This window comes from Balaenoptera musculus, chromosome 1, assembly GCF_009873245.2.
Source record: "Balaenoptera musculus isolate JJ_BM4_2016_0621 chromosome 1, mBalMus1.pri.v3, whole genome shotgun sequence".
Classification (NCBI taxonomy): domain Eukaryota; kingdom Metazoa; phylum Chordata; class Mammalia; order Artiodactyla; family Balaenopteridae; genus Balaenoptera; species Balaenoptera musculus.
The window spans coordinates 4,309,610-4,330,334 of record NC_045785.1 but is presented as its reverse complement, the minus strand read 5'-3'; the positions used below and the strand labels follow the sequence as shown (position 1 = coordinate 4,330,334).

The 20,725-nt window shown below is 63.8% G+C and overlaps 2 protein-coding genes across 5 annotated transcripts; one reads left to right on the top strand and one right to left on the bottom strand.

The window, feature by feature from the left end:
- Positions 1-1,461: 1,461 nt before the first annotated feature.
- On the top strand, positions 1,462-12,518 carry GPR153 (G protein-coupled receptor 153). Of its 4 annotated transcripts, none has more exons than XM_036832228.1 (6): positions 1,462-1,554; positions 5,435-5,875; positions 6,216-6,645; positions 8,385-8,577; positions 9,183-9,367; positions 9,825-12,518. In XM_036832228.1, the coding sequence occupies exons 2-6, from the start codon at positions 5,520-5,522 to the stop codon at positions 10,491-10,493; spliced, it is 1,833 nt and encodes a 610-aa protein (XP_036688123.1). In that variant the 5' UTR covers positions 1,462-1,554; positions 5,435-5,519; the 3' UTR covers positions 10,494-12,518. The 4 variants fall into 4 exon arrangements, with proteins under 4 accessions (XP_036688123.1, XP_036688101.1, XP_036688133.1 ...); XM_036832206.1 differs by having other exon boundaries at positions 5,409-5,875; XM_036832217.1 differs by lacking the exon at positions 1,462-1,554 and adding an exon at positions 5,146-5,177 and having other exon boundaries at positions 5,409-5,875.
- A 1,812-nt stretch (positions 12,519-14,330) lies between these two features.
- Positions 14,331-18,717, bottom strand: HES3 (hes family bHLH transcription factor 3). Its single transcript, XM_036829446.1, has 4 exons — positions 18,427-18,717; positions 15,264-15,359; positions 15,080-15,161; positions 14,331-14,704 (listed from the first exon to the last, which is right to left on the bottom strand). The coding sequence occupies exons 2-4, from the start codon at positions 15,342-15,344 to the stop codon at positions 14,331-14,333; spliced, it is 537 nt and encodes a 178-aa protein (XP_036685341.1). The 5' UTR covers positions 15,345-15,359; positions 18,427-18,717.
- Positions 18,718-20,725: the final 2,008 nt, after the last annotated feature.

Genomic DNA, 20,725 nt, shown 5'->3' with positions numbered 1-20,725 from the left:
GTTTGATCCCTGGTCAGGGAACGAAGATCCCACGTGCCGCGCAGCGCGGCCAAAAAAAAAAAACCTGATCCCAAGACTCACTCTGGGCCCCCTAAAGCTGCTTCTAACTCCCCAGCTGTTTCTGGGGTGCGGAGGAGATGGTGTAGGTGGGCACAGAAGCCAGGCTATGGAGTGGTACAGGCAGCACTGGCTGCATTTGGTCGAGTCCAGTCCCGAGCAGATGCCCGCCTTCCTCCAGACACAGGGCTGGGCACTCGTGTACGCTCCCAGTTGTGGGGCAGGACAGTGCCCTGCGGGGCAGCCCAGAGTGACTCCGGAGGCCTTTCGTCCGGGATGTGTGTGGTCACTGGCTTTCTAGAAGAGGCAGGCAGGATCCTCTGACTGGATGGGAGGCCAGGATGCCAGAGGCCACTCTCTCTTGTGACTTGGGTCTCCAGAGACCCCCATCAAGGGGACTAATGGGTTTCCCCACCTAGCCTAGAGGTGACAGCCTGTGCCCCGCTAGGAGTGCTAAGTGGAGGGCAAGCTCCTGAGGGAGGGAAGAGAGAGGGCCAGGGGTGCCAGGTCGCAGGTCCTGGCCTCTCCCAGCTGCGTGGTCGTGGTCTCAGCTTCACAGAGAACACTTCTGAGCCCATGGGGGGAGGGACAACCACCCGGCGGCCCAGTGGCCCATTCACTTGATTCCCGCAGTGGAACCCCCCACCCCGAAGGCCCGAGGGTAAGTCTGAATCCTTAGCTGACCCAACCTCACCTCTCCCTGCCCTGGCTCCCCCCCATGAACGACTCCCCAATTTCTAGAGGCCACCAGTCCTCAGGGCCCCCAAGTCCTCCTTACGCCCCGCCCCTATAGTTCACCTTAGATGTGACTTCCTTCAGGAAGGCCTCCCTGAGCCCCCCACCGCCGGCCTTAGGTTCCCACTGTCCATTCCTGCCCCAGGCCCCTTAGGCCTACGTCTTCCCCAGGAGGCTCGCAGCCGGCGTCGGGAGTATGGACAGACCGGGAGTACGGACATTCCCGAGTCGGCAGCGAGAGGCCCAAGCGTGGTCCAGGCGTCGCGGGAGGCGCCGCCCACCCTAGGGGGCTTCGGCCGGGAGGCGCGGATGCGGAGGGCGCTCCCCCGCGGGTACAAGACAAACGCGCGGACAGACAGACACACGCGGCGGGCCGCGCCCCCGAGGGGAGGGGGTGGGCGGTCCGAGGGGCGGCGTGGAGACGCCCGCGGAGGCCTGCGCCCTGCTCCGCCCCCCGCCCCCGGCCGCCCGGGCGCAGCCAGCCGAGCGGCGGGATCGGAGCGCGGCGGCGGCGGCGCGAGGGGAGGGAGGGAGAGAGGGAGGAAAAGAGGGAGGGAGGGAGGGGCGGCGGGGCCGAACCGAGACGAGCGGAACGCGCAGGCCACGGGCGGCCGCCGCCAGGATGCCCCGGCCCGCTGGCCACTCCGCCGCCGGCCACCCACGCGGTCCCCGGCGGCCCGCGCTCGGCCCGGGGGCGCGGGAGCCGCAGCCGGAGCCGGAGGCGGGAGCAGCGAGCTGGAGCCCCGGGCGCCCGAATGCAGGGTGAGCGCCTCCGCCCTGGCCCGGGGGCGGCCGGGCAGGGGACCCCCGGCGGGAGGACTTTGGGCGGGGAGGGGCTGTCCGTGGTCGGTCGGTCACGGGGTCTGTCCGATGGCCAAGGGCTCCGCTAAGGCTGTGCACCCCTCCCCCCAACTTGGGGACCTTCGGGGTAACTTCCCCGGGGTCCGCCCCTTCTTCTGAGCCTGGCAGCGCCGCCCCGGGGGGCTTGCTTTCAGGGGGCGGGGATGGCCGGTCTGGGGGTCCCGGGCCCACCGCTGCCCAGCGTAAGTCGGGAGGCGTCCGGGATCGCAGTCCCGTCAGCGTTCGGCTCGCGGCCGACGCTCGGACGCGCCCTCGGGGCTGGGCAGAGCTGGGGGGCCCCGCTGGGGCAGGACCGCGCGCCTGGCCGGGCGGGGGATCGGAGGACAGAGGAGCGGGGACCGCGGGGGTGGGGGGCGGGCGTGGCGGAGATGTGGAGGCTACTCGCCGAGAGCTCCGCCCTGGGCGGCGGCCGAGCGGGGCCCTGCGGGACTGATGGGTAGCAGCGCCGGCGGAGAGCAGCCTGGGGGCGGCAGCCTGAGCCCGGGAATCCTTTCAAGTTCTGGGTTCTCTTTGTTGCGCAATAGAGCCCGGGGGCCATGCGGCCTCATTGGCCCGGGGCCGCGACGTCACGCCGGAGCCCCGCCCGCAGACCCTGCGGAGAGAGTACGGTGGGTCCCAAGCCCGCCACACCTGCAGCCTGCACTGCGGTGTCCTGGGGGGAGTGGGGGCAGGGAGCGTCTCCGGGATCCAGGCGGAGGGGGAAGCCCAGTCCTGAAATGCTGCGGAGCCTGAGTGGGCTGTGGGAGAAACTTCCCAATAGGGGGCGGCAACACCCCTGGAGTGTTGGGGTCTGGACCCTAGTGTCCCCTGCTCCTTGTGATTGAGAATGAACAGAAGGTGTCACCAACCTGGAGGAAGGGGGACTCCTTGTTTCCGCAGAGCCAGCCCCCTCTCACTCTGCATTTGGAGACCTTGCTCTCCACCCCACCCCAGTGACACTCCTCCCCCATCGCAGGACCACCACGCTCAGGAGTCCACAAAGCCAGCCTTCATACGTCCTCCCTGTGCTGCACTGGGCTCTGAGCCTCAGTGTTCCCATCTTCATTGTGGGGACAGTAGGACCCATCTTGCAGGGGCAGGAGGCCCAGAAAGACAACCTCAGCTCAAGGAACAAAAAAATGCCAAGTTTCCGAGCATTTTAATGTTTCAGACATCAGGATTTTGATGTCAGGCGGGTGGAGTTTGGATCCTGGCTCGGGAACCTAAGAGCTTGGTTACCTCCCCTTAACCATCTGTAAAATGGGAACGATGGCAGTCCTTCAGACAAGATCACTGGGGGTGCGAACTGAGGGGAGTGTGCCTGTCCGAAGGAGGATTGCCTCCTCCCTCTACTTGTAGGGCACATTCTCCTGCCCACAGACCTAGGGCCTTTCCCTGCAGTGAGACACTGCTCGGCTAGACTCAGGGAAGAACCGGCGCCAGGAAGGGTTGTACTAGTGGCAGCCTGTGGCACCTTCCCTACCACTCCGCACCGGCAATCAACAGGTGGGCAGGGTGGGCTGGGCCGGGCGCAGGGTCACAGGAGTCAGACAGCCTGCTTGGGCTTCTGAGGGAAGGCCTCCCAATCTGACGGCCAAGGCGGCGCGATGCAAGTAGAAATAGATGGCAGGCCACCAGGTGCATGCTGAATCCGGTTTTCTGTTTGATAATGTAAGCCTCTGGCCCACAGCAGCATGCAGACTCTGCCCGCTCTGGACCCCTGGTAGGCTGCCAGACACCCCACCTGGCTGTGTGTAGCCCTGTGGCCTCATTACCCTCCAAGCTGGGCTGTCCCAGGTTCTGGCTGGGGTGACTGTGCGTCTGCCTGCAGGTCTGAGGCTCATGCACACCTCTGAGCTCAGTGTCTTGAAGAGACAGCATAGCTCAGTGAGCAGGGGGGTCTTTGGTACAGACATCCATGTGGCAAGCATTTATTGAGGACTTACTGTGTGCCCGGCTCCATTCTAAGCGCTTTCCCTGGCACAGCTTACCGGCTACCCACACACTTCTCGAGGTAGATACTATCATGTCTACGTACAGATGAGAAAACTGAGGCCCAGCTGAGGCACGTGACTGGCTGGGGCGCTAAAGCTGGAGCCTAACAGCTCTTCACCCCACACCGGGTGGCCTCTGTATGCTGAAGTCAGGGAGGCTCGCTGGACACCGGAACGGCTGGGGGAGGGTTCAGCGGGGCCGCCTCACCTCCCACGCTGGGTCTGGGGTGGGGAAGGGGAGGCAGCTTTGCGAGCAGAAGCCTAATGTTTGGGAAGGAAGTTCCCTGGCCCCAGAAGTCCCCCAGCCCCCACTAAAAGGCCCTTAGTGGGCACTGGTGTGGTCCAGATTAGACTCCTCCTCTGGGTCAGGGGTCTGGGCAGGCCCACTGCAGGGGCACAGAGATGAATGAGACCCATCAGGACTCAGATCCTTCGGTGTCCATGGGGCTCAGGCCGCACTCTGCACAAGACAAGCAGGGGAGCCTGGCAGCGGGCTGGGAGGTGCCACTTCCCCCGTCCTGAGCGCCAGGGGCCTGCGATGGCCTGTCCACCCCAAGCTGGAAACAGTCCCTGAAGGATCACGTGGCTGTGTCTGGTTCAGTGGTGCCCATAAGTGTTGGGGGCAACAAATTTGCAGCCAATGAGATTACACAGGCTAGAGGGTGAGAAGGCCCACGTGTAGGCAGCGTACATGGTAGACCTGCACTTAGCACTGCACTTGTGCCCCACGCCACCTGCTCCAGGCTGTGGCCAGAGGGGCCTCCTGTGGGGGGCCTCGCATCAGAGGGACCGGCCAGCGCTCCGCACAGGGACGTGCCGAGCTGGGAAGGGGGACTCACCGCCTGGCCCACTGGCAGGATGGGGCCTGCCCCGCGTCCTAGGTCCCTGGTTCCTGCCTATCCACAGGCTGTCCTTGGGGGGAGGTTCCGGTCCCTGGACCAGCTACGGTCCCATGCTGCCCACGGCATCCAGAGCAGCCACTGTGCGTGAGAGCAGGCCTGCCCCAGGCGTTAGAGATGTGGCGTCTGTCCACCCCAGCCTCCCCCTGGAGGAAGCCTCATCGTCCCCGTTTCAGAGTAGGACGTGGGTGCAGGGACCTTGCTGGGGCCACATGGCTAGTGCGCTAGAGCTTAGTGTGCCCCCCAGCCCGGGGTAGTGCCAGGGCCTGCCAGGTGTGCACGGCCATGGAAGGCCTGCTGGGGGCTGACCTGGGTAAAGCAGGCCGCCCTTTCCCAAGGTGGGCACGAGAGTGGTCCCCAGAGCATCCCTTCCTCACAGGGGAGGTTCGGGGGGCTCATCCTCCAGGCGTGTCCTCATTGGCCAAAGGAAGTGGGACCAATGGAAGTGAGGGCCCCCAGCATGCACTGGGGGAGCCTCGCGTGGGCTGCGTGAGGATTGGGGGAGTTTGATGGTGAGAGGGCTGGTTCTGGGACAGGACCAGGTACACACGCGGCACAGCGCCCACCTGGGCCCGGCCTGGCGGCTTCCCTGAGGATGCAGGCGGCCTGGAAGGAAGCCTAGATGCCGCACCTTGACCATGAGTAGGTGGAGGTGAGGGGATGTGCACTTATTGAGCACCCCTGTGTACATCCCCTGGGAGCCAGGAGGCTCCATAGAGGGGAGAGGAGGGCGAAGCAGCCCCGCCCAAGCCAGGACCAGACAGGCAGTGGAGCATGAGGGGACCCCCTCTTTCTCCCACTCCCAAGAGCCCCAAGAGCTTCACTGCCGGAGCCCAAGGGAGAGTCACTGAGAGCTCTTTGGCTCCCCCCGAACCCACTGCAGATGCTCACGGCCCCTGGTGTCCCCAGGCCGCCACGTGTGAGGGCTGCTGCTCTGAGCCGAGGCCTGGCTTGAGGAGGATGTCCCAGCCGCCGGCCAGCTCCCGTCTGCACCATGAGTGATGAGCGGCGGCTGCCCGGCAGCGCGGTGGGCTGGCTGGCCTGCGGAGGCCTCTCCCTGCTGGCCAACGCGTGGGGCATCCTCAGCGTGGGGGCCAAGCAGAAGAAGTGGAAGCCCCTGGAGTTCCTGCTGTGCACGCTCGCGGCCACCCACATGCTCAACGTGGCCGTGCCCATCGCCACCTACGCCGTGGTGCAGCTGCGGCGCCAGCGCCCCGACTACGAGTGGAACGAGGGCCTCTGCAAGGTCTTCGTCTCCACCTTCTACACCCTCACCCTGGCCACCTGCTTCTCCGTCACCTCCCTCTCCTACCACCGCATGTGGATGGTCCGCTGGCCCGTCAACTACCGGTGAGTTCCTGGGCGTGTGCCCGTGTGCACCTGAACATCTGGTGTCCTTGCAGAGGGGGACGTGGGTGCCTGAGCGCACAGGTACCCTCGGTGTGGGGACAGGGTCCCTGTGCGGTGTGCCGCACCCATGCTGTGCTGGGGTTGCAGGGGCGAGAGCGCGTGTAGGTGTACGTGGGTGTGTACAGTGTCCGGTACAGAGGGGCTCGGTGAGAAGGACACGTGACGATGTGCTGACTGCGGGGCTGGGGCAGTTGAGGACCCTCTGCCGGTCCCCAGGGGCCTGCGGAGAGACCCTGTGAGTGACGCCAGGTCCCTCTGTCCTGCCCCCGCCCCATGCCAGGCTAAGCAACGCCAAGAAGCAGGCGGTGCACACGGTCATGGGCATCTGGATGGTGTCCTTCATCCTGTCGGCACTGCCCGCCGTCGGCTGGCACGATACGAGCGAGCGCTTCTACACCCACGGCTGCCACTTCATCGTGGCTGAGATTGGCCTGGGCTTCGGCGTCTGCTTCCTGCTGCTGGTGGGCGGCAGCGTGGCCATGGGCGTGGTCTGCACAGCCATCGCCCTCTTCCAGACGCTGGCCGTGCAGGTGGGGCGCCGGGCTGACCGCCACGCCTTCACCGTGCCCACCATCGTGGTGGAGGATGCGCAGGGCAAGCGCCGCTCCTCCATCGACGGCTCCGAGCCCGCCAGGACCTCGCTGCAGATCACCGGCCTGGTGGCCACCATCGTCGTCATATACGACTGCCTCATGGGCTTCCCTGTGCTGGTGGGTGAGCCCGGCGGGTGGTAGGAGCCCGGCGGGGGGGCGTGGGCTCTGGGGCAGCCCTGGGGCTGGGCGCGCTCCAGGCATGAGGTGGTTGAATCCTCACGCCCCATCTTTTCAGGAGGCATCATCATCATCCCCATTTTACAGAGGTGGAAACTGAACTTCAGAGAGGTCAAAGTCAGGGCATCCATGGTGGGATCTGAACCCATGTCAGGTGGCTGCAGAGACCAGGGTCTTTTGTCACACAGCAGGGGACTTTCCTCTCCTGACCTGAGTGAGAGCCATTTGATGCAGAGGGTGTGGAAGGTGGGGTGACATGCCACAGGCTTCCTGGTGGGTCCAGGTCCCAGGATGGACAGAGGGGGGATTTGGTGTGGCAGAATTGGCTTTGATCCTGAACCGGGAGGCAGGGCAGGCCTTGAATGTGTGCTGGCGAGTTGGACTTGATCCCAGGAGCTGAGGAAGGTCAAGGTGAGGGCTGGTCTGAAGACCCTGCCAGCAAGGGTCCAAGGTCCACCGAGGCTGCCTGGGGTCCTGTCTGTGAGGCTGTGCCCCAGGCCTAGCCCAAGAATGGACTCAAAGACAAGCCCTCCCACTGATAGGGCTCCAGCCCAGCCCCTGAAGGCTATGGAGCTGGACAGGGCAGGGTCTAGGGGCACGGACCAGATAGAGGCTTCATCCTAGCAGCTGGGCAGGGAGTCACTGCAGGACACAAGCTCCAGAAAGTGACAGGTGGTGTGGCAGCCTCATAGTCAGGGGTGACCTTCTGCGCCACCCTCAGTGGGCCAGGTACCCCCCAGGTAGAGTCCTCCTGTGTGCAGTGGGGCCTGGTGTCCCCAGTCCCTTTGCTGATAGAGGGAAGGCGCATGTGTGAAATTGCAGAGCCAGATGGGAACGGCAGTGGGGGAAGGGCCCCCCAGCTTCTCTTCAGGGCCGTTTGTGGAACCCACTCCATGCTGCAGGCCTGGTACGGTGTCTGGAATCTTTACCTCACCCTGTGGGGTGTTCTTGGCCCATTTCACAGATGAGGAAACTGAGCCCTAGAGAGGTTTAGCATCTTTCTGAGGGTCACACAGCTTGCATGGAAGAACCAACATGATGTCTGCATCATGCCCACTTCTGCTCTGAAAGAGGAATAGTTATGTCACTCAGTGGGGGCATGAACTCTCCTGGGAGCAGAGGAATGAGGGGTCCCTAGGCAGAGACCCAAAGGCCACCTGGTTGGATCCTCTGACCCCCAGAAACTGCTTTGATTCTAGACCTCTGGGGTCTGAGGTCTAGACCCTCAGAGTAGGGGCGGGGCCAACGAGGCCACTAGCCGTGGAGCAGCGGGGATGGTAGAAAGGTCCCTGAACTGGGAGACTTGAAACCTGGCTCTCAAAAAGGGGATGGTAATCCACGCCTCCTCCTCCTTGGGCAGTCACGGGTGAAATGAGGGAGGCCATGCCCAGTGCTACCCGGTGCACTGTGAAGGGCTATGCACACACGGGGCTGTGACTGTTCATCTTGGCACCAGCGGCTGTCGGTGGGCAGGGACTTCTCCCCTCACACTCTGTCTCTTTCCTGCCCAAGAGCCCAGAGCTTTGTCCGTCTCCTCCTCCTCCCCCTCCATCTCCCCCTCCCTCTCCTCCGGCAGGTGGGCACTCAGACCTGCCCCACAGGTGGGAGCACTGAGGCCGGGAAGGGAAGCTGGGTGATGGGGGTCCTGCCGGGTGCCAGGCCCAGCCCTGTGCCCACAGGTGGTGAGCTTCAGCAGCCTGCGGGCTGACGCCTCGGCGCCCTGGATGGCACTGTGTGTGCTGTGGTGCTCAGTGACCCAGGCCCTGCTGCTGCCCCTATTCCTCTGGGCCTGCGACCGCTACCGCGCTGACCTCAAGGCTGTCTGGGAGAAGTGCGTGGCCCTCATGGCCAACGATGAGGACTCGGATTACGGTGAGGATGGTCTGAGAATGCCCCCCAGGGAGAGTGGTGCCTGGGTGAGGTCACTGGGGGTCCGCGGGGTAACAGCTGTCAGAGCCCCCTTGTTCTACCCCAAAGGTTCTTAAACCCCTAAAGGACCCAAGCCTGGTGGCCCACGGGGCATTCCCCTGTATGGCCTGGCCGCCCCCAGGGTTCCAGTTAATCAGACGTTCTGGTTAACAGAGTGGCTGTGGACTCCAGCCTGAATGTGTTTCGTGGAGCTTCCAACCTTAGGGGTCCTGGCGAACTGCCCCGGGGCTCCTGTAGACCGGTCCTGTCTCCCTGCCAGCAGTAATAATGTGACCCTGGGCTGAGCCCTTGCCACCTGCCAGGCAGTGTCAGCTCCTTGTGTCTATTTAGTTCTCACCCCCATAGAGGAGGAAACTGGCTCAGGGTCTGTGACTTCCCCAGTCCCTCAACTAAAAGGTGGCAGAGTCAGGATCTGAATAGAGGACCCCGCCCTTCTCCTTTTCTGTTAACCAGCCCACCAGCCCCGCGTGTGTCTCTGGGGGTCCCTGGGACCCATTCCTGGATGCCCCCAAGTTTCCATGGCCCTAAGCTTCTGCCCCGCCCTGCAGAAACCAGCCTGGAAGGTGGCATGCCCGCAGACCTAGTGTTGGACCGCTCCCTGGACTACAGCTATGGGGGTGACTTTGTGGCCCTGGACAGGACGGCCACGTATGAGCTCTCTGCCCTGGAGGGGGACCTGCCCCAGTTCTGCCCTCCGCGGCCCTTGCAGGACGACAAGATGCAGTACCTGCAGGTAGGGGCAGCCAGGGCTGGAGACGCAAATAGGCCTCTCCAAGGCCTTTCCGCTCTGAGCCCGTCTCACGCCTGCCACAGCTCCTGGGGCTGGCTTTCATCCTCCCAAGACGGGCTGGCCCCAGGTCACAGAGCCCGTGCAGGTGGACCCATGGGGGGCACCCCAGCCCCTGTGCCCAAGTTCCCTGGTGCTCTAGGAGGATGGTCCATTTGGTGCCTGTGCTGTTTCCTTGGGGCTCAGCACCCTACTCAAGCGGACTTCTCCCCAACTGACCCAAGCTACAGATGACAACACTGTGGTTTGGAGAGATTGTCTCTTGCCCCAGATCTCACAGCTCCAAACCAGGGTGCCCTGGACCAGGCCTGGTCCCTGACCTCAGGCGGCCCTGCTCGGTGAGGGGAGGCTAGGTCCCCCTTTTCCAGGAGGGCAGCCCGGGTTAACCCCTTGGTCCTGACAGGTCCCGCCCACGCGACGCTTCTCCCACGACGACGCGGACGTGTGGGCCGCCGTTCCGCTGCCCACGTTCCTACCGCGCTGGGGCTCTGGCGAGGACCTGGCCGCCCTGGTGCTGCCCGGCGGGCTCGACCGGCGCCGCGGTGGCCTGCTGGCGGAGGACGCGCCCCCCTTCCGCCCGCGCCGTCGCTCGGCCGAGAGCCTGCTGTCGCTGCATCCCCCGGCCCTGGACGACGACCCGCGCCTCGCCCCCGGCTCGCCCCCCCGCAGCCCGCGCCGCCGCGCCGGGCCCGGCGCCCGCTGCGCCTCGGCCTCGCTGCTGCCCGACGCCTTCGCGCTGACCGCCTTCGAGCGGGAGCCGCAGGCCCTGCGCCGCCTACCCGCCTTGCCGGGGCCCTTCCCCGTCCGCGCCCTTCCCCGCGACGGCGCCCAGCCCGGCGGGGACGCGGCGCCCCCTGGCGGCGGCGGCGCGCAACGGAGCCCCGGGCCGCGCCCGGCCGCACACGCGCGTCCCAGGACCCTGCGGACCGGCCTGAGCGCGTCGTGGGGCGAACCCGGGGGCCTGCGCGCGGCGGGCGGCGGCGGCGGCAGCACCAGCAGCTTCTTGAGCTCGCCGTCGGAGTCGTCGGGCTACGTCACGCTGCACTCGGACTCGATGGGTTCGGCGTCTTAGGGCCCGCCGGCGCCTCCCCAAGTCTCCAGGCGGGCCGGGCCACCCACGGGGCCAAAGCACCAAAGATGCCATCCTAACCCGGCCCAGGCTCGGGGCAGGCTACGCTGAGACCGCCGGCGGCGCCTGGACTTGCGCTAGCCCTGACGGGGCGGGCTGTCTGCCGCCCCGGAAGCGGCCATTGCCTGGAGGGGCAACGCCCGCCCTGGACGACCACACTGGGCGCGGACCAGCCTCTGGGCAGGGCATCTCCGGGCAGAGTGAGGCTGGGGCTTGGGAAAAGGCGGGCTCCGCACGGGGCAGCTGGGCTGGGGACGTGGGGGTGGGGGGGAGCCCGGAGACGGGGCTACCGCCGGACGGAACAAAGCCCAGCCCTGCAGGAGCCACCAGACTGCACCCGGCTTCCCACTCTGCACCGTAATTGTCACACCTCAGGGGGTGGGGTACAGCGGGTCTGTAAGCACAGGGGTCTTCAGAGCCCAAGCCAAGTTCTCTGAGCAGGTCTCCCTGCTGACTTGTTCTGCCTTGGTTTCCGCATCTGTAATGAGCAGGTGACCATGTTAACGCTCAGGACTGCGGACAAGTCTCCTGGTCTGTGTGCCCCGGCCGCCACCGAGTGGACACGGAGTAAGAGTAGTGGAGGACCCTCCATGGGTCCTTTGTGGGGGCCAGTTTTCAGGGGCCTGGCGTGGCCCCCAAGCCTGAGGCCTCCCACACTTAGTGCCCCTGGCCCCCTTGAGAACTCTCCCCAGCCGAGCTAAAGCACAACACTTCTGCGCCATCACCACGGGCACCACACCCACCTTGGCCGCTGTTAGCATCCCACCCTCATCACTGTGCCTCCATTGCCTATGCACACCATGTCAGCCACCTCTGTGACTCCCACCATGAAGGTCGTGGGTACGTGGTGGAGAAAACTGAAGCAAAGGGGGAGCGGGCTTCCTTATCCTGGTGCCCACCCCCAACCCGTGCAGGTCTGGCCAGGAAGGGATCTTGGCTTAGAGGCCTCGCAGCTTCTGGGTCCAAGGCCTGGTCCCTGGTAAGAGTTCCTCCACCCTGGGGCAGGGGTCTTCTTTGCTCTCCATGCTGGGCAGACCTCTTGCAGGCCTGGGCTTGGCCATGGGCCCTGGGGAGGGCCTGCTGGGTCTTGCATGGAGGAAGACCCTAGACTCAGGCTAAGGAGAAGCCCGGGAATAGCTGTGGACTTTGAGCTGGAGGGGCCGGGGTGAATGCAGAGGCTGTCTCCTTCCATCCCCTGCCTCCATGCAGTGGCCCCTGCATGTGAAGGTCTGGAGGGGGTTCCGGGGCCCGCAAGGAGCTGGTCTACCCCCTCTTCCCTCCTGCTCTGCAGCCTGGAATTGCAGCACTGCCTCTGCCCCTCAGGTGGCCAAGCCTGTCTCCTCACCCTCCAGACAGGGTCCCAGCTCCAGAGAGGCCTCTGGGAGCCGGGAGAACAGGGGGGACTACGCAGCTCTGTCTCACCTTCAGAGGCCCCTTCAGTCTCTGGCTGTGGGGTAACTTGGGGGGAGGAGCTGGCCACAGGTGAGTAAGGCAGGGGCCTCCGGTCCAGCCTCAGCCGTGGGAGGCCTGCCTCGCCAACGCTGCTGTGCCTTCAAGGACCAACATGTGCTATGGGGGCAGAGGTAGCCAGTTAGCCACTGTCCCCCGCCCCCCGCCGGCCGATTTGTCACCTTGGGTTTTTATATCCAATCTGTGTGTTTCATATCCAATGGCAATACTTGCAGGGAGGCATGGTCCCCTGAAGTCCCTCCAGTCCTGGTTTTTACAAAATGATTAAAGAGGAGGGAGGACCCCAAACAGAGGCCCCTGGAGCCCGGGGCTGCCTCTCTCACTTTGTCTAGCCTCCAGGCCTGTTTGCTGCCCTGATGAGCAGCTTGACCCTGGGTTCACTGTGGAGGGAGCTCTGTCTTCATACCACCACCCAGCCCAGAGCCAGGGATCCGTTTGTAGTTTTTTTGACAACTGAGCATTTATCTTCTGTACAGAATCTAATAAAAACTTCCTATGATTTGCACCAGGCAATCCGAGGCCGGTTTCATGGAAACACTTAGAACCTAACAGCACCGCTGGCCAGCTGCCCCTAAACGTCTCTCCCTCTCGGTCCTGAATTCCTCCGCTAGTGCACCCTTCCTTTGGGTCGGACTTGCCCCTTTCTCTAGGCAAATCCAGCGGCCCCACCCAGCGAGTGAGTCAGACCTGGAGCAGCGGCAGGATGGAGCGGCCTGGTGGGCTCCGAAGCCCCAGTAGAGGACGGAGATTACCTATGAGTGCAGATGGCAGCCCCTGCCCGGGTTTGGCTTCACGGACCGCTAACCACAGTAAGGCTGATTCTGGAGGGCGAGAAGGGCAGAGCAGTTGGAGCCGTGCCTAGGGGAGGAGGACCCATTGTGCCGGTTGACCCGCCCACCAGCCTGGGCTGGAATTTGGAGGACGTGCCCTGGGTCCGCGATGTAAGATCGCCACCTGGTGGCCGACAGGAGCCTGGTGGCCTGCAGAAGGATTAGTGTCAGGAAGTTGAGACCCGAGAGGCTGCCCCGGGACCACCACTGCAGGACCCCCGCCCCAGCTCCGGAGAGCCCAGCTCCGGAGAGCCCTCTCCCCGCGGTCTGACCAGGACGGGTTTAGCACACGGCAAGGCAGGGGCAGCCCAAAATGAGAAACGTTTTATACAAAGTTGATGTTTGTAGTTCAAAAAGATTCACCTAAGTAGGCATCATGGGAGAAATTAGAACCTTCGTGGCCTCTTTATACCCATTTCAGAAGTTCGCACTGTCCTTATTTTGAATTTCAAGCTGGTGGGAGGAGGTGCTAGGATCTCTTCCTGGGCTCAGCGCAGGACCTGTCCTCCAACCCCAGGCTTCCCCTCGCGGGCCGGGAGCCCCGGGTTCGAGTCCGGGCACAGCAATGACCTCATTTTCGGACGAGTCGCACAGCATTCCCAGGGTCGTCAAGGGTGGTGGGCTCCCTGGAGGCCCCAGAGGTCCGGAGTCGGGGACTCTGCGGGGCCGGGGTCTTTTCCAAGCGGGGAGAAGTGAACTCTCCCTTGAGAGGAGCCGGGGTGTGCCCTAGCAGCCTTCAAGTTGGTGCGACAGTGGGCGGGGTCCCTACGAGAAGCCGCGCGGAGCCAAGCGTCGGGTGGCCGGGGCGGTAGGTGGAGCATCTTACCGGGCGGGGCCACAGCGCTGAGCGGGCGCAGGGCAGGGTCGCTAAGGAGGGGGCTTCCGAGAGGGCAGACTTAGGAGCGCGCGCCAGCGGGTGGGCCGCGCCGCGTGCGGAGGGGGTGGGGATCCGTGGAAGCCGAGTGGGTCCGGGATGGGGATGGGATGGGGGCCCCTTGCCGGGGGGGCGGAGCCTGGCGCGCTTTGTGCCGGTGGGAACCGGGCGTCCCTGGCCGGCTGAATGGGCAGGGGCGGGGCAGCGATTCTCCTCGCTGCGAGGGGTCCGCTCTGTGCCGCTGCCGACGGCGACCTTCCCACCGCGGCGCGGCCGCGGGGCGGGAACGAGCTGCCCGCCAGGGGCCCTGGGAAAGGGGCGCAGCCCGGGACACCCACTCCCAGCCCCACTAGAAGGTGGGAGGAGGAGAAAGCGGGTCCGGCCTAAGTGGGTAGGGCTGGGGTGGGGGGTGGGTTATGCCTAGACGCGCAGAACCCGGTCCAATCGTAGCTTCGTGTATTTCCCCGAGTTCGAAGAGACGCGGCACCCTCCCGGCCACCCTGTCCCGGGACCAGAACCGATGACCGGAGTCCCGGCCGTCCAAAACAGTCTCTGCGTCCCCAGGCCAGACGAGGGCCTCCGTGAGTCCGAGGCCGCAACAGATCCTCACCAGGGCCGCCACAAGCGCAGCCCTGGCCCCGGGTTCTCGGCGAAGCGGCGAGACGCCGACTGCGGCGCGGGGATGCTGGTGGACTGACCGGGGAGACCTCCAGAGAAGAGGAGCCGGGGTGGCGGGGACCGCGAGCCGCCGGCGGCCGGATCAGGGGCCCAAACTGGGGGGGCGCCGGGGCCGCGCCGCGCGGGCGCCTCGGGGCCGGGACTGGCGCTGTCCATGGTGCTGCCACGCGCGCGCTCGTGCGCCAGGGGGCAGCGCAGGCCGTCGCCGCCCTCCTCTCCGCGCCGCAGAAGTTGGCTAACGCCCGGCAGACAGCCGCGGAAGCCGAACGGGTACTCGGCTCCGCTGGGGACCGGCCAGAGCCCTGGGGGGAGGGGAGCGGATGAGAGAAATGCGGAAAGGAGGGGAGAGGAGGAGGAAAGGAAAGATGGAGAGAGGAGAGAGCAAGGGAGGGGAAAAGTGTGGAGGGAGGGAAGAGAAGGGAGGGGAGTCAGCCCGAACCCGCTCCGCCCTTCCCGGGTCCAGACCTTCGCCCACCCGGATTACAACTCCACAGCCAGACGGGCTTTTGCTGCCTGCCCACTCACAGCAATATGGGGCCCCCTCCTCACTCAGCTGCCCACTGACCTGAGCAGTTCTTCTCCATCCATCCCTCCTTTATCTGGCCTTGTAGAATCCATGGCTCTGACCCCACAAGTTCCCCCGCCTCTTCGCCCGACCCCCCAAGCCATCCCGCTACCTTGCACCGAGTTCTGAAGGCTTTTCATGTACTTGACGCTCAGCTCCAGTATGTCCGCCTTCTCCAACTTGCGTTTCCGGATCTGGGGATCCGTGGAAAGGGCTCTTAGCGCCGCAGCCTGGGCTGGAGCGGATGAGGCTGGGGATCGTATCATCCCTTACCTCCACCGAGTCCCCTTTCTCACCTGGTGCGAGTAGTGTTTCTCTAGCAACGATCTGAGCTGCTCCAGCGACACATTAATGCGCGCCCGTCGCTTCTTCTCCATCAGCGGCTTGGAGATCTGTGGGTGAGCAGCAGTTAGAGGGCAAGGCCTTGGCCCTCTCGCCCTCTGCCTCACCCCTCACCCCCGCAGCCCTCAGGACCCCAGACCTTGCGGAAGTTGCCGGCGGGGCCGCCAGAGCTGCCCTGGGTGTCGGACTCAGTGCCCATGTTGTCGTAGCAGAGACCACTGGAGGCGGTACCGCCTTTATAGGGGCCCCTCGTTTACATGTCAATGAGGCGCTCCTGGACTTGTGGAACCCCCAGGGGGAGGGGATGAGAGAGGGACAAACTGGGAAGTTCGCCACCTCCCTCTGCCTCTTCTCTTCCCTTAGTCCAGGTCTCACCTCCAGGACCCCTCCTCCCTCCTGAGAGACCACCTTTACCCTTTCTCAGTCTTTCCTTTTTTTTTTTTTTTTTCTGCATTGGGTCTTCGTTGCTGCGCACGGGCTTTCTCTAGTTGCGGTGAGCAGGGGCTACTCTTCGTTGCGGTGCGCGGGCTTCTCATTGCGGTGGCTTCTCTTGTTGGGGAGCACGGGCTCTAGGCGCGCGGGCTTCAGTAGTTGTGGCACGTGGGCTCAGTAGTTGTGGCTCACGGGCTTAGTTGCTGCACGGCATGTGGGATCTTCCCGGACCAGGGACCAAACCCGTATCCCCTGCACTGGCAGGCGGATTCTTAACCACTGCGCCACCAGGGAGGTCCTCTCAGTCTCTCCTTTATCCCTCTCACCCTCACAACTGCCTGAGTCTGGAATTCCTTCCCATGCCCATCCCCTCCAGTCCCAGTCTCCCTAAATTCTGGGCCTCACCACCAAGCCCACTGGGGGAGGTCCATGGGCCCAGCTGGCTGCAAGACCCACTAATGACTATGACTGAGCACCGGGCCTCCTCGGGCCTGATGAAGATGCGGAGGCAGGGAGCACCCGTCAGCGAGGCCTTTCTGCGGGCTCCACGCTTGGGCCGCGCTGGCAATGCTGCATTACTCGCCCTAATGTCGGGACAATGCAGCAATTTTCTGCCTGTGGCCACTCAAAGCCAGGTGCAGACCAGGCCCGCGGGGGCCAAGCAGCAACATGTGTCCCATTAAAGCATGCAGCCCGCCCGCGGAGCCACAGCCAGCCTCCTCCTCCTTGGGGCCTCGGGACTGGGAGCAGTCCTGCGTCGGGGTTCCGTCTGGGCTCGGGGCCCTCTGGCCCTGTTAGGACCCAACCCACACTCTTCAAACTGGGGGGCAAGCTGCCGGCAGCCTCAGGCCAGGGCAGTCAGAAAGGCCTCCCCCACCTCCAGTCCTGAGTTTGCAGGCTGGAAAACTCAGGCTCTGAGGACCTTTCCCTCACAGGGAAGGCCTAGGTGTTTATTCCCCCTACCCCTGCCCATTGGCCTTCTCTGGGTCCCAACAAATGGGAGGTGGTGGTGGAGACCACTGAGCATCTGGGGAGAGCGCCGTTCTGCACGTTTGGAGGCCTGGGATGTCAACCCCCTTTTCATTATTCAGGCGGTGGCTGAAGACCCCAGGAGCTCAGAGGAGGAGACACCTGCCCCCGGACCGGCTAGGCCCTAGAACAGGACTCCGGTGCAGTCCCTGCTTGGGCTTCAGGAGGCTGGGCTCCAGGAGCTGTGAGGGACGGGAAAACTGACGTCTGCGGGAGTCCCTGGGTTCAAACCTACACAGCTCCCTTTACTGAGTTCCCTTGGCCTCGGTGAACATGCGGCCCCTAGCGCTGCTTGTGAGGGCGCTGTGGAAGTCGCAAGGACCCAAAAGTTCGGCAGTGGAGCCCTGCTGCCGAAGACTGAACAAACTGGCCTTTGCGGGGCCCCAGTGGGAGGGGGAGGGGAAATTGCTGGGTCCTTGGTGGGCCCCAGCTCCATCCTCTTACCCATCCACCCCCGCTCGGGGTATTGATGGGCCCCCTTCTCGGCAGTGGCGTTCCCAGGCGCCAAGCAGCGTGGAGAATCTCTCCCCGCCCTCCTTTCAGGCAGAAGCTTCGGCGACAGCGGCTCCCAAGTGTTCTTTCGCCCCGGCCGCAGGGCCCGCCGGCCAGATCCGGGCCGGGCCCGGCCCAGGGCGGGTGGCGGGGCCGCGGCGGGACTGCGGGCGCTGGCACGCGCCGGGCGGCTTTGAAGCGCCGGGGCCGGCCGGCCCCGAGTGGCTTCCGCGGGTTCGCTCCGGCTTAGGGCGCTGGCGGCGCGGTACAAAGGCGCCGCGGGGCGGGCGGGCGGCGAGGCCGGGCACAAAGGGGGCAGCCGAGTGTTAAGGGCATTGTGCCGGCCCCACAAAGCCGCGCCCCCGCCCGCCCCCTCGGGGCCAAACTCCGGGCGCCCCGCCGCGCGCGGGCTTCCAGCTGCTGCACATCTGCAGGGAGGCTGGGCGCGCGCCTCGCTCGGGCGGTCCCCCTCATCCCCGCCCCGCTCTCGAGCCGCGCGGGCAGCCGGGCAATTTGTCCTCTAATTATGATCCCTCCCCATAAACCGCCGCCCGCGCCTTTCAACTCTGGCGTTATTAGCAAACCAATGGCCCTCGGCGCAGCTCTCGCGGCCCACAGCGGGGGCGCCCGGCCCGCCCCCTCTCCAGAGTTCGGGCCGCAATAAAGGGGCCCGCGAGATGCACCCTGGCCCCCGCAGCTCCTAGGGCCACCACCCCTCTCGAGCCCGTGCCCCGAGATCCCGGCCGCTCTGGGTGGGGCCGCTCACGTGGGTGGCTTAGTGTTTCTTAAGCAGTGGAAAATTGACCGCAAAATGCGCTAATTCGCAATGTTCTGCTTTGGCTGTGGCAGGCGAGGCCGGCCCGGGCGGCCCGGGAGGAATTCGGGCTGTCAAGCTCCGCCCCTGCCGGCTCAATGGGCCTCCGCCTCCGCTGCCCCCGACCCCCACCCCGGCACTGCCCGCTGCGCCCCCTCCCCCTCTGGCAGGTCCTCAGCTGGCGTCTCCCCACCTAGGCCGATCCCCTCCCCCACTTTCCGGGCTTGCTTGGGTCCTCGCGCGGCTCCCTCACCACAAACAGCCACCTTGGCGCGTTCGTCGCCTCCAGCTGGCCGAGGGTCGCGCGGGACTCAAGGCTGAAAGGGATCTCTGTGCAAATTCCATCTTACCTTTTTCCCACCTTCAGAGACAGTTTCTTCGCCACCCTCACCACACTTTACCCCCAATTCGGGTCAGTCTTCTGGGCAGCCGATACTCCCACTAAGTTAAAGGCAGATTTTTGCATTTGGCAAGGTCATTGGAAAAGACCGGAGTCTCCACCGAGATCCTGCTCGGAGACCCAGGCTAGGGACCCCCGGGTCTGTTTGCAAGTTTTGCGTCTGGGCATCCTACGCACCCTAGGCAGGCTGGGCTCCGAGGGCGCGTGCAGAGGCGGGGGAGGCGTTTGCCGAGGTAGGGGGAGCGGCTGCGGGTTCACCTCGTCCTCTCTGAGAGCAAACAGGACCAAGCGCTCTCGGGCTGCCGGCAAGGGCATGGACCAACTTAGAAACCCGGCTTATGCAAGCCGGGATGTAGGCCACCGACTCCCTTTCCATCTTTAGCCTCTGGGGTTCCCAAGGGGCTTGGAAAGGAGCACAAGTCCAGGCAGAGCGCTGGGGGGACACAGGCTGCCCTCTGCTCATTCAGGAAAAATTCTTTCGGTAACTCAGGAGAGCTCTGGGGGCTTCCAGGGCTACTCAAAGCCCGTGGCTTCCTCAGGCTGGGGAATTTAAGGCCCAAGGTGACCTGTGCCTTTGTCCTCTCTTCCTCTATTTGGTTTTCTTGACTTTGGCAAAAGAACATTACAGAACGATGCAGGCCCTGGATGGGAACCCCTGCCTTCCTGCAGCCCCCAGGCATTTAAAGCTACCCGAGCTGTTAGGCGCTGCGGAGGCCACTGCCTGTGCAGTGGCTGGAGGGAGAAATGTGCGTCCCCCTCCGGGATGCATTTCTAAATGGAATGAAGTGATTGCTCCATGTAATTAACTATTGGGACACAGCAAAAGCTCAGAAATGACTCAGCCAATTGTCTCCAGATGGGCTTGGAGAGGCTGCGATTGTTTAACTCTCTTTGGCTGGGTTAGGACTCCGAATAGCCCGGCAGCCAAGGGCCCTTCAGGGGACAAAGGCTGGGACTCCGGTGAGTGCATCAACACTGAACCGGGCTGGCCCAGCTCAGAGAGGGTGAATTCTGGGAGACCCTCATTGTCCCAGCCTTTTGTGCTTCTCCCCAGCTGGCTCTAATCTTTAAATATTTACCCGGCCCCTTTGTGCACATATGACTTATGCACGTTGGGCTGATGTTCTCATAAATTACGAGTCATTTACCAGACTTTGGGGGGGGGCGGCGGGCTCTCATGCCTGGAGTGGGGAATGGTCAGAGGAGGCGAAGAAAAAACAACTTTTGGAGGATCAGAGCGAGCTGCAGCCACACTGGACAGGCCCCTCTTGGCCTCCACGTGGGAAGTGGAAAGGGCAGAGGCCTGTGAGTGACAAGGAGTCCCAGGAGGTCACCCACCATCAGGGAGAAGGGAGAGGCAGAGTTCCAGAGCTGTTTCCTACTTGGTGTCAGGCTTGGACAGGAGCCAGCCTTTCATCCTGGGAAGGTTAACACCCATCCTTGCCCCTTCTCCTGCTTGCTCTGCAGCATTCCCCCTTCCTACATTTCCTCTTTCTCCGTAAAGCAACCCTGTTTGAGAAAAGGGAGCCTAATTTCACCTCAGCCTGCAGCTTAACTTGGAAAAGTCAACATGGTTCTGATGGCTTTTTAAAACAAGAGGGATCCCCACTTGGGCCCAGGATGGAAAGCCACCTCAGCTGGTGGGTGGATGGCTGGATTGGGGGGCGGGGAGGGGAGGCCCTAGAGAGGGAACTTCCTGCATGAGAAAGGGTTCCCTTTGTGCTTGCCTCACAGCTCCTAGAACAAAACACATTCAAATGCTTATTTAGAGGGGAAAAAATGGAAAGCAAGGCATCCCCAGGCTGACTAGTTTCTTTTCTTATATTACTGTAGGTGGGCTGTTCCTCTAGCCTAGGGGGTGACAAACTGGAGTGACACAGGAGAGCTGGGTGCAGAGTGGACGTGTTTGATCAGATTGCTTTCCTCTCTGGTGGGAAAGCAGGCCTCTGTGTTTCTGTCTATATCTCTGTGAATTACTGTTTCTCTGTGTGCCTGTGTATCTCTCTGTGTGACTTTGTTGCTCTGGGTCTATGCCAGTGTGTACATACACTTGCTTACTTGCCTTTCTCTTCCATCACTCCTCTGTGAACCCCCGGGCCCTGACAGATTCAGCAACTCTAGTGACTTCTAAAAATTCCCCTTCCCGCTGGTCTGGCCCTACCTGGAAGGGGACTGCCTCCCCCTTCTTTCTCCCTTCTCCAACTTGGGACTGATGGAGATGTATGGTCTAAGAGGAACTGATGGGCAGA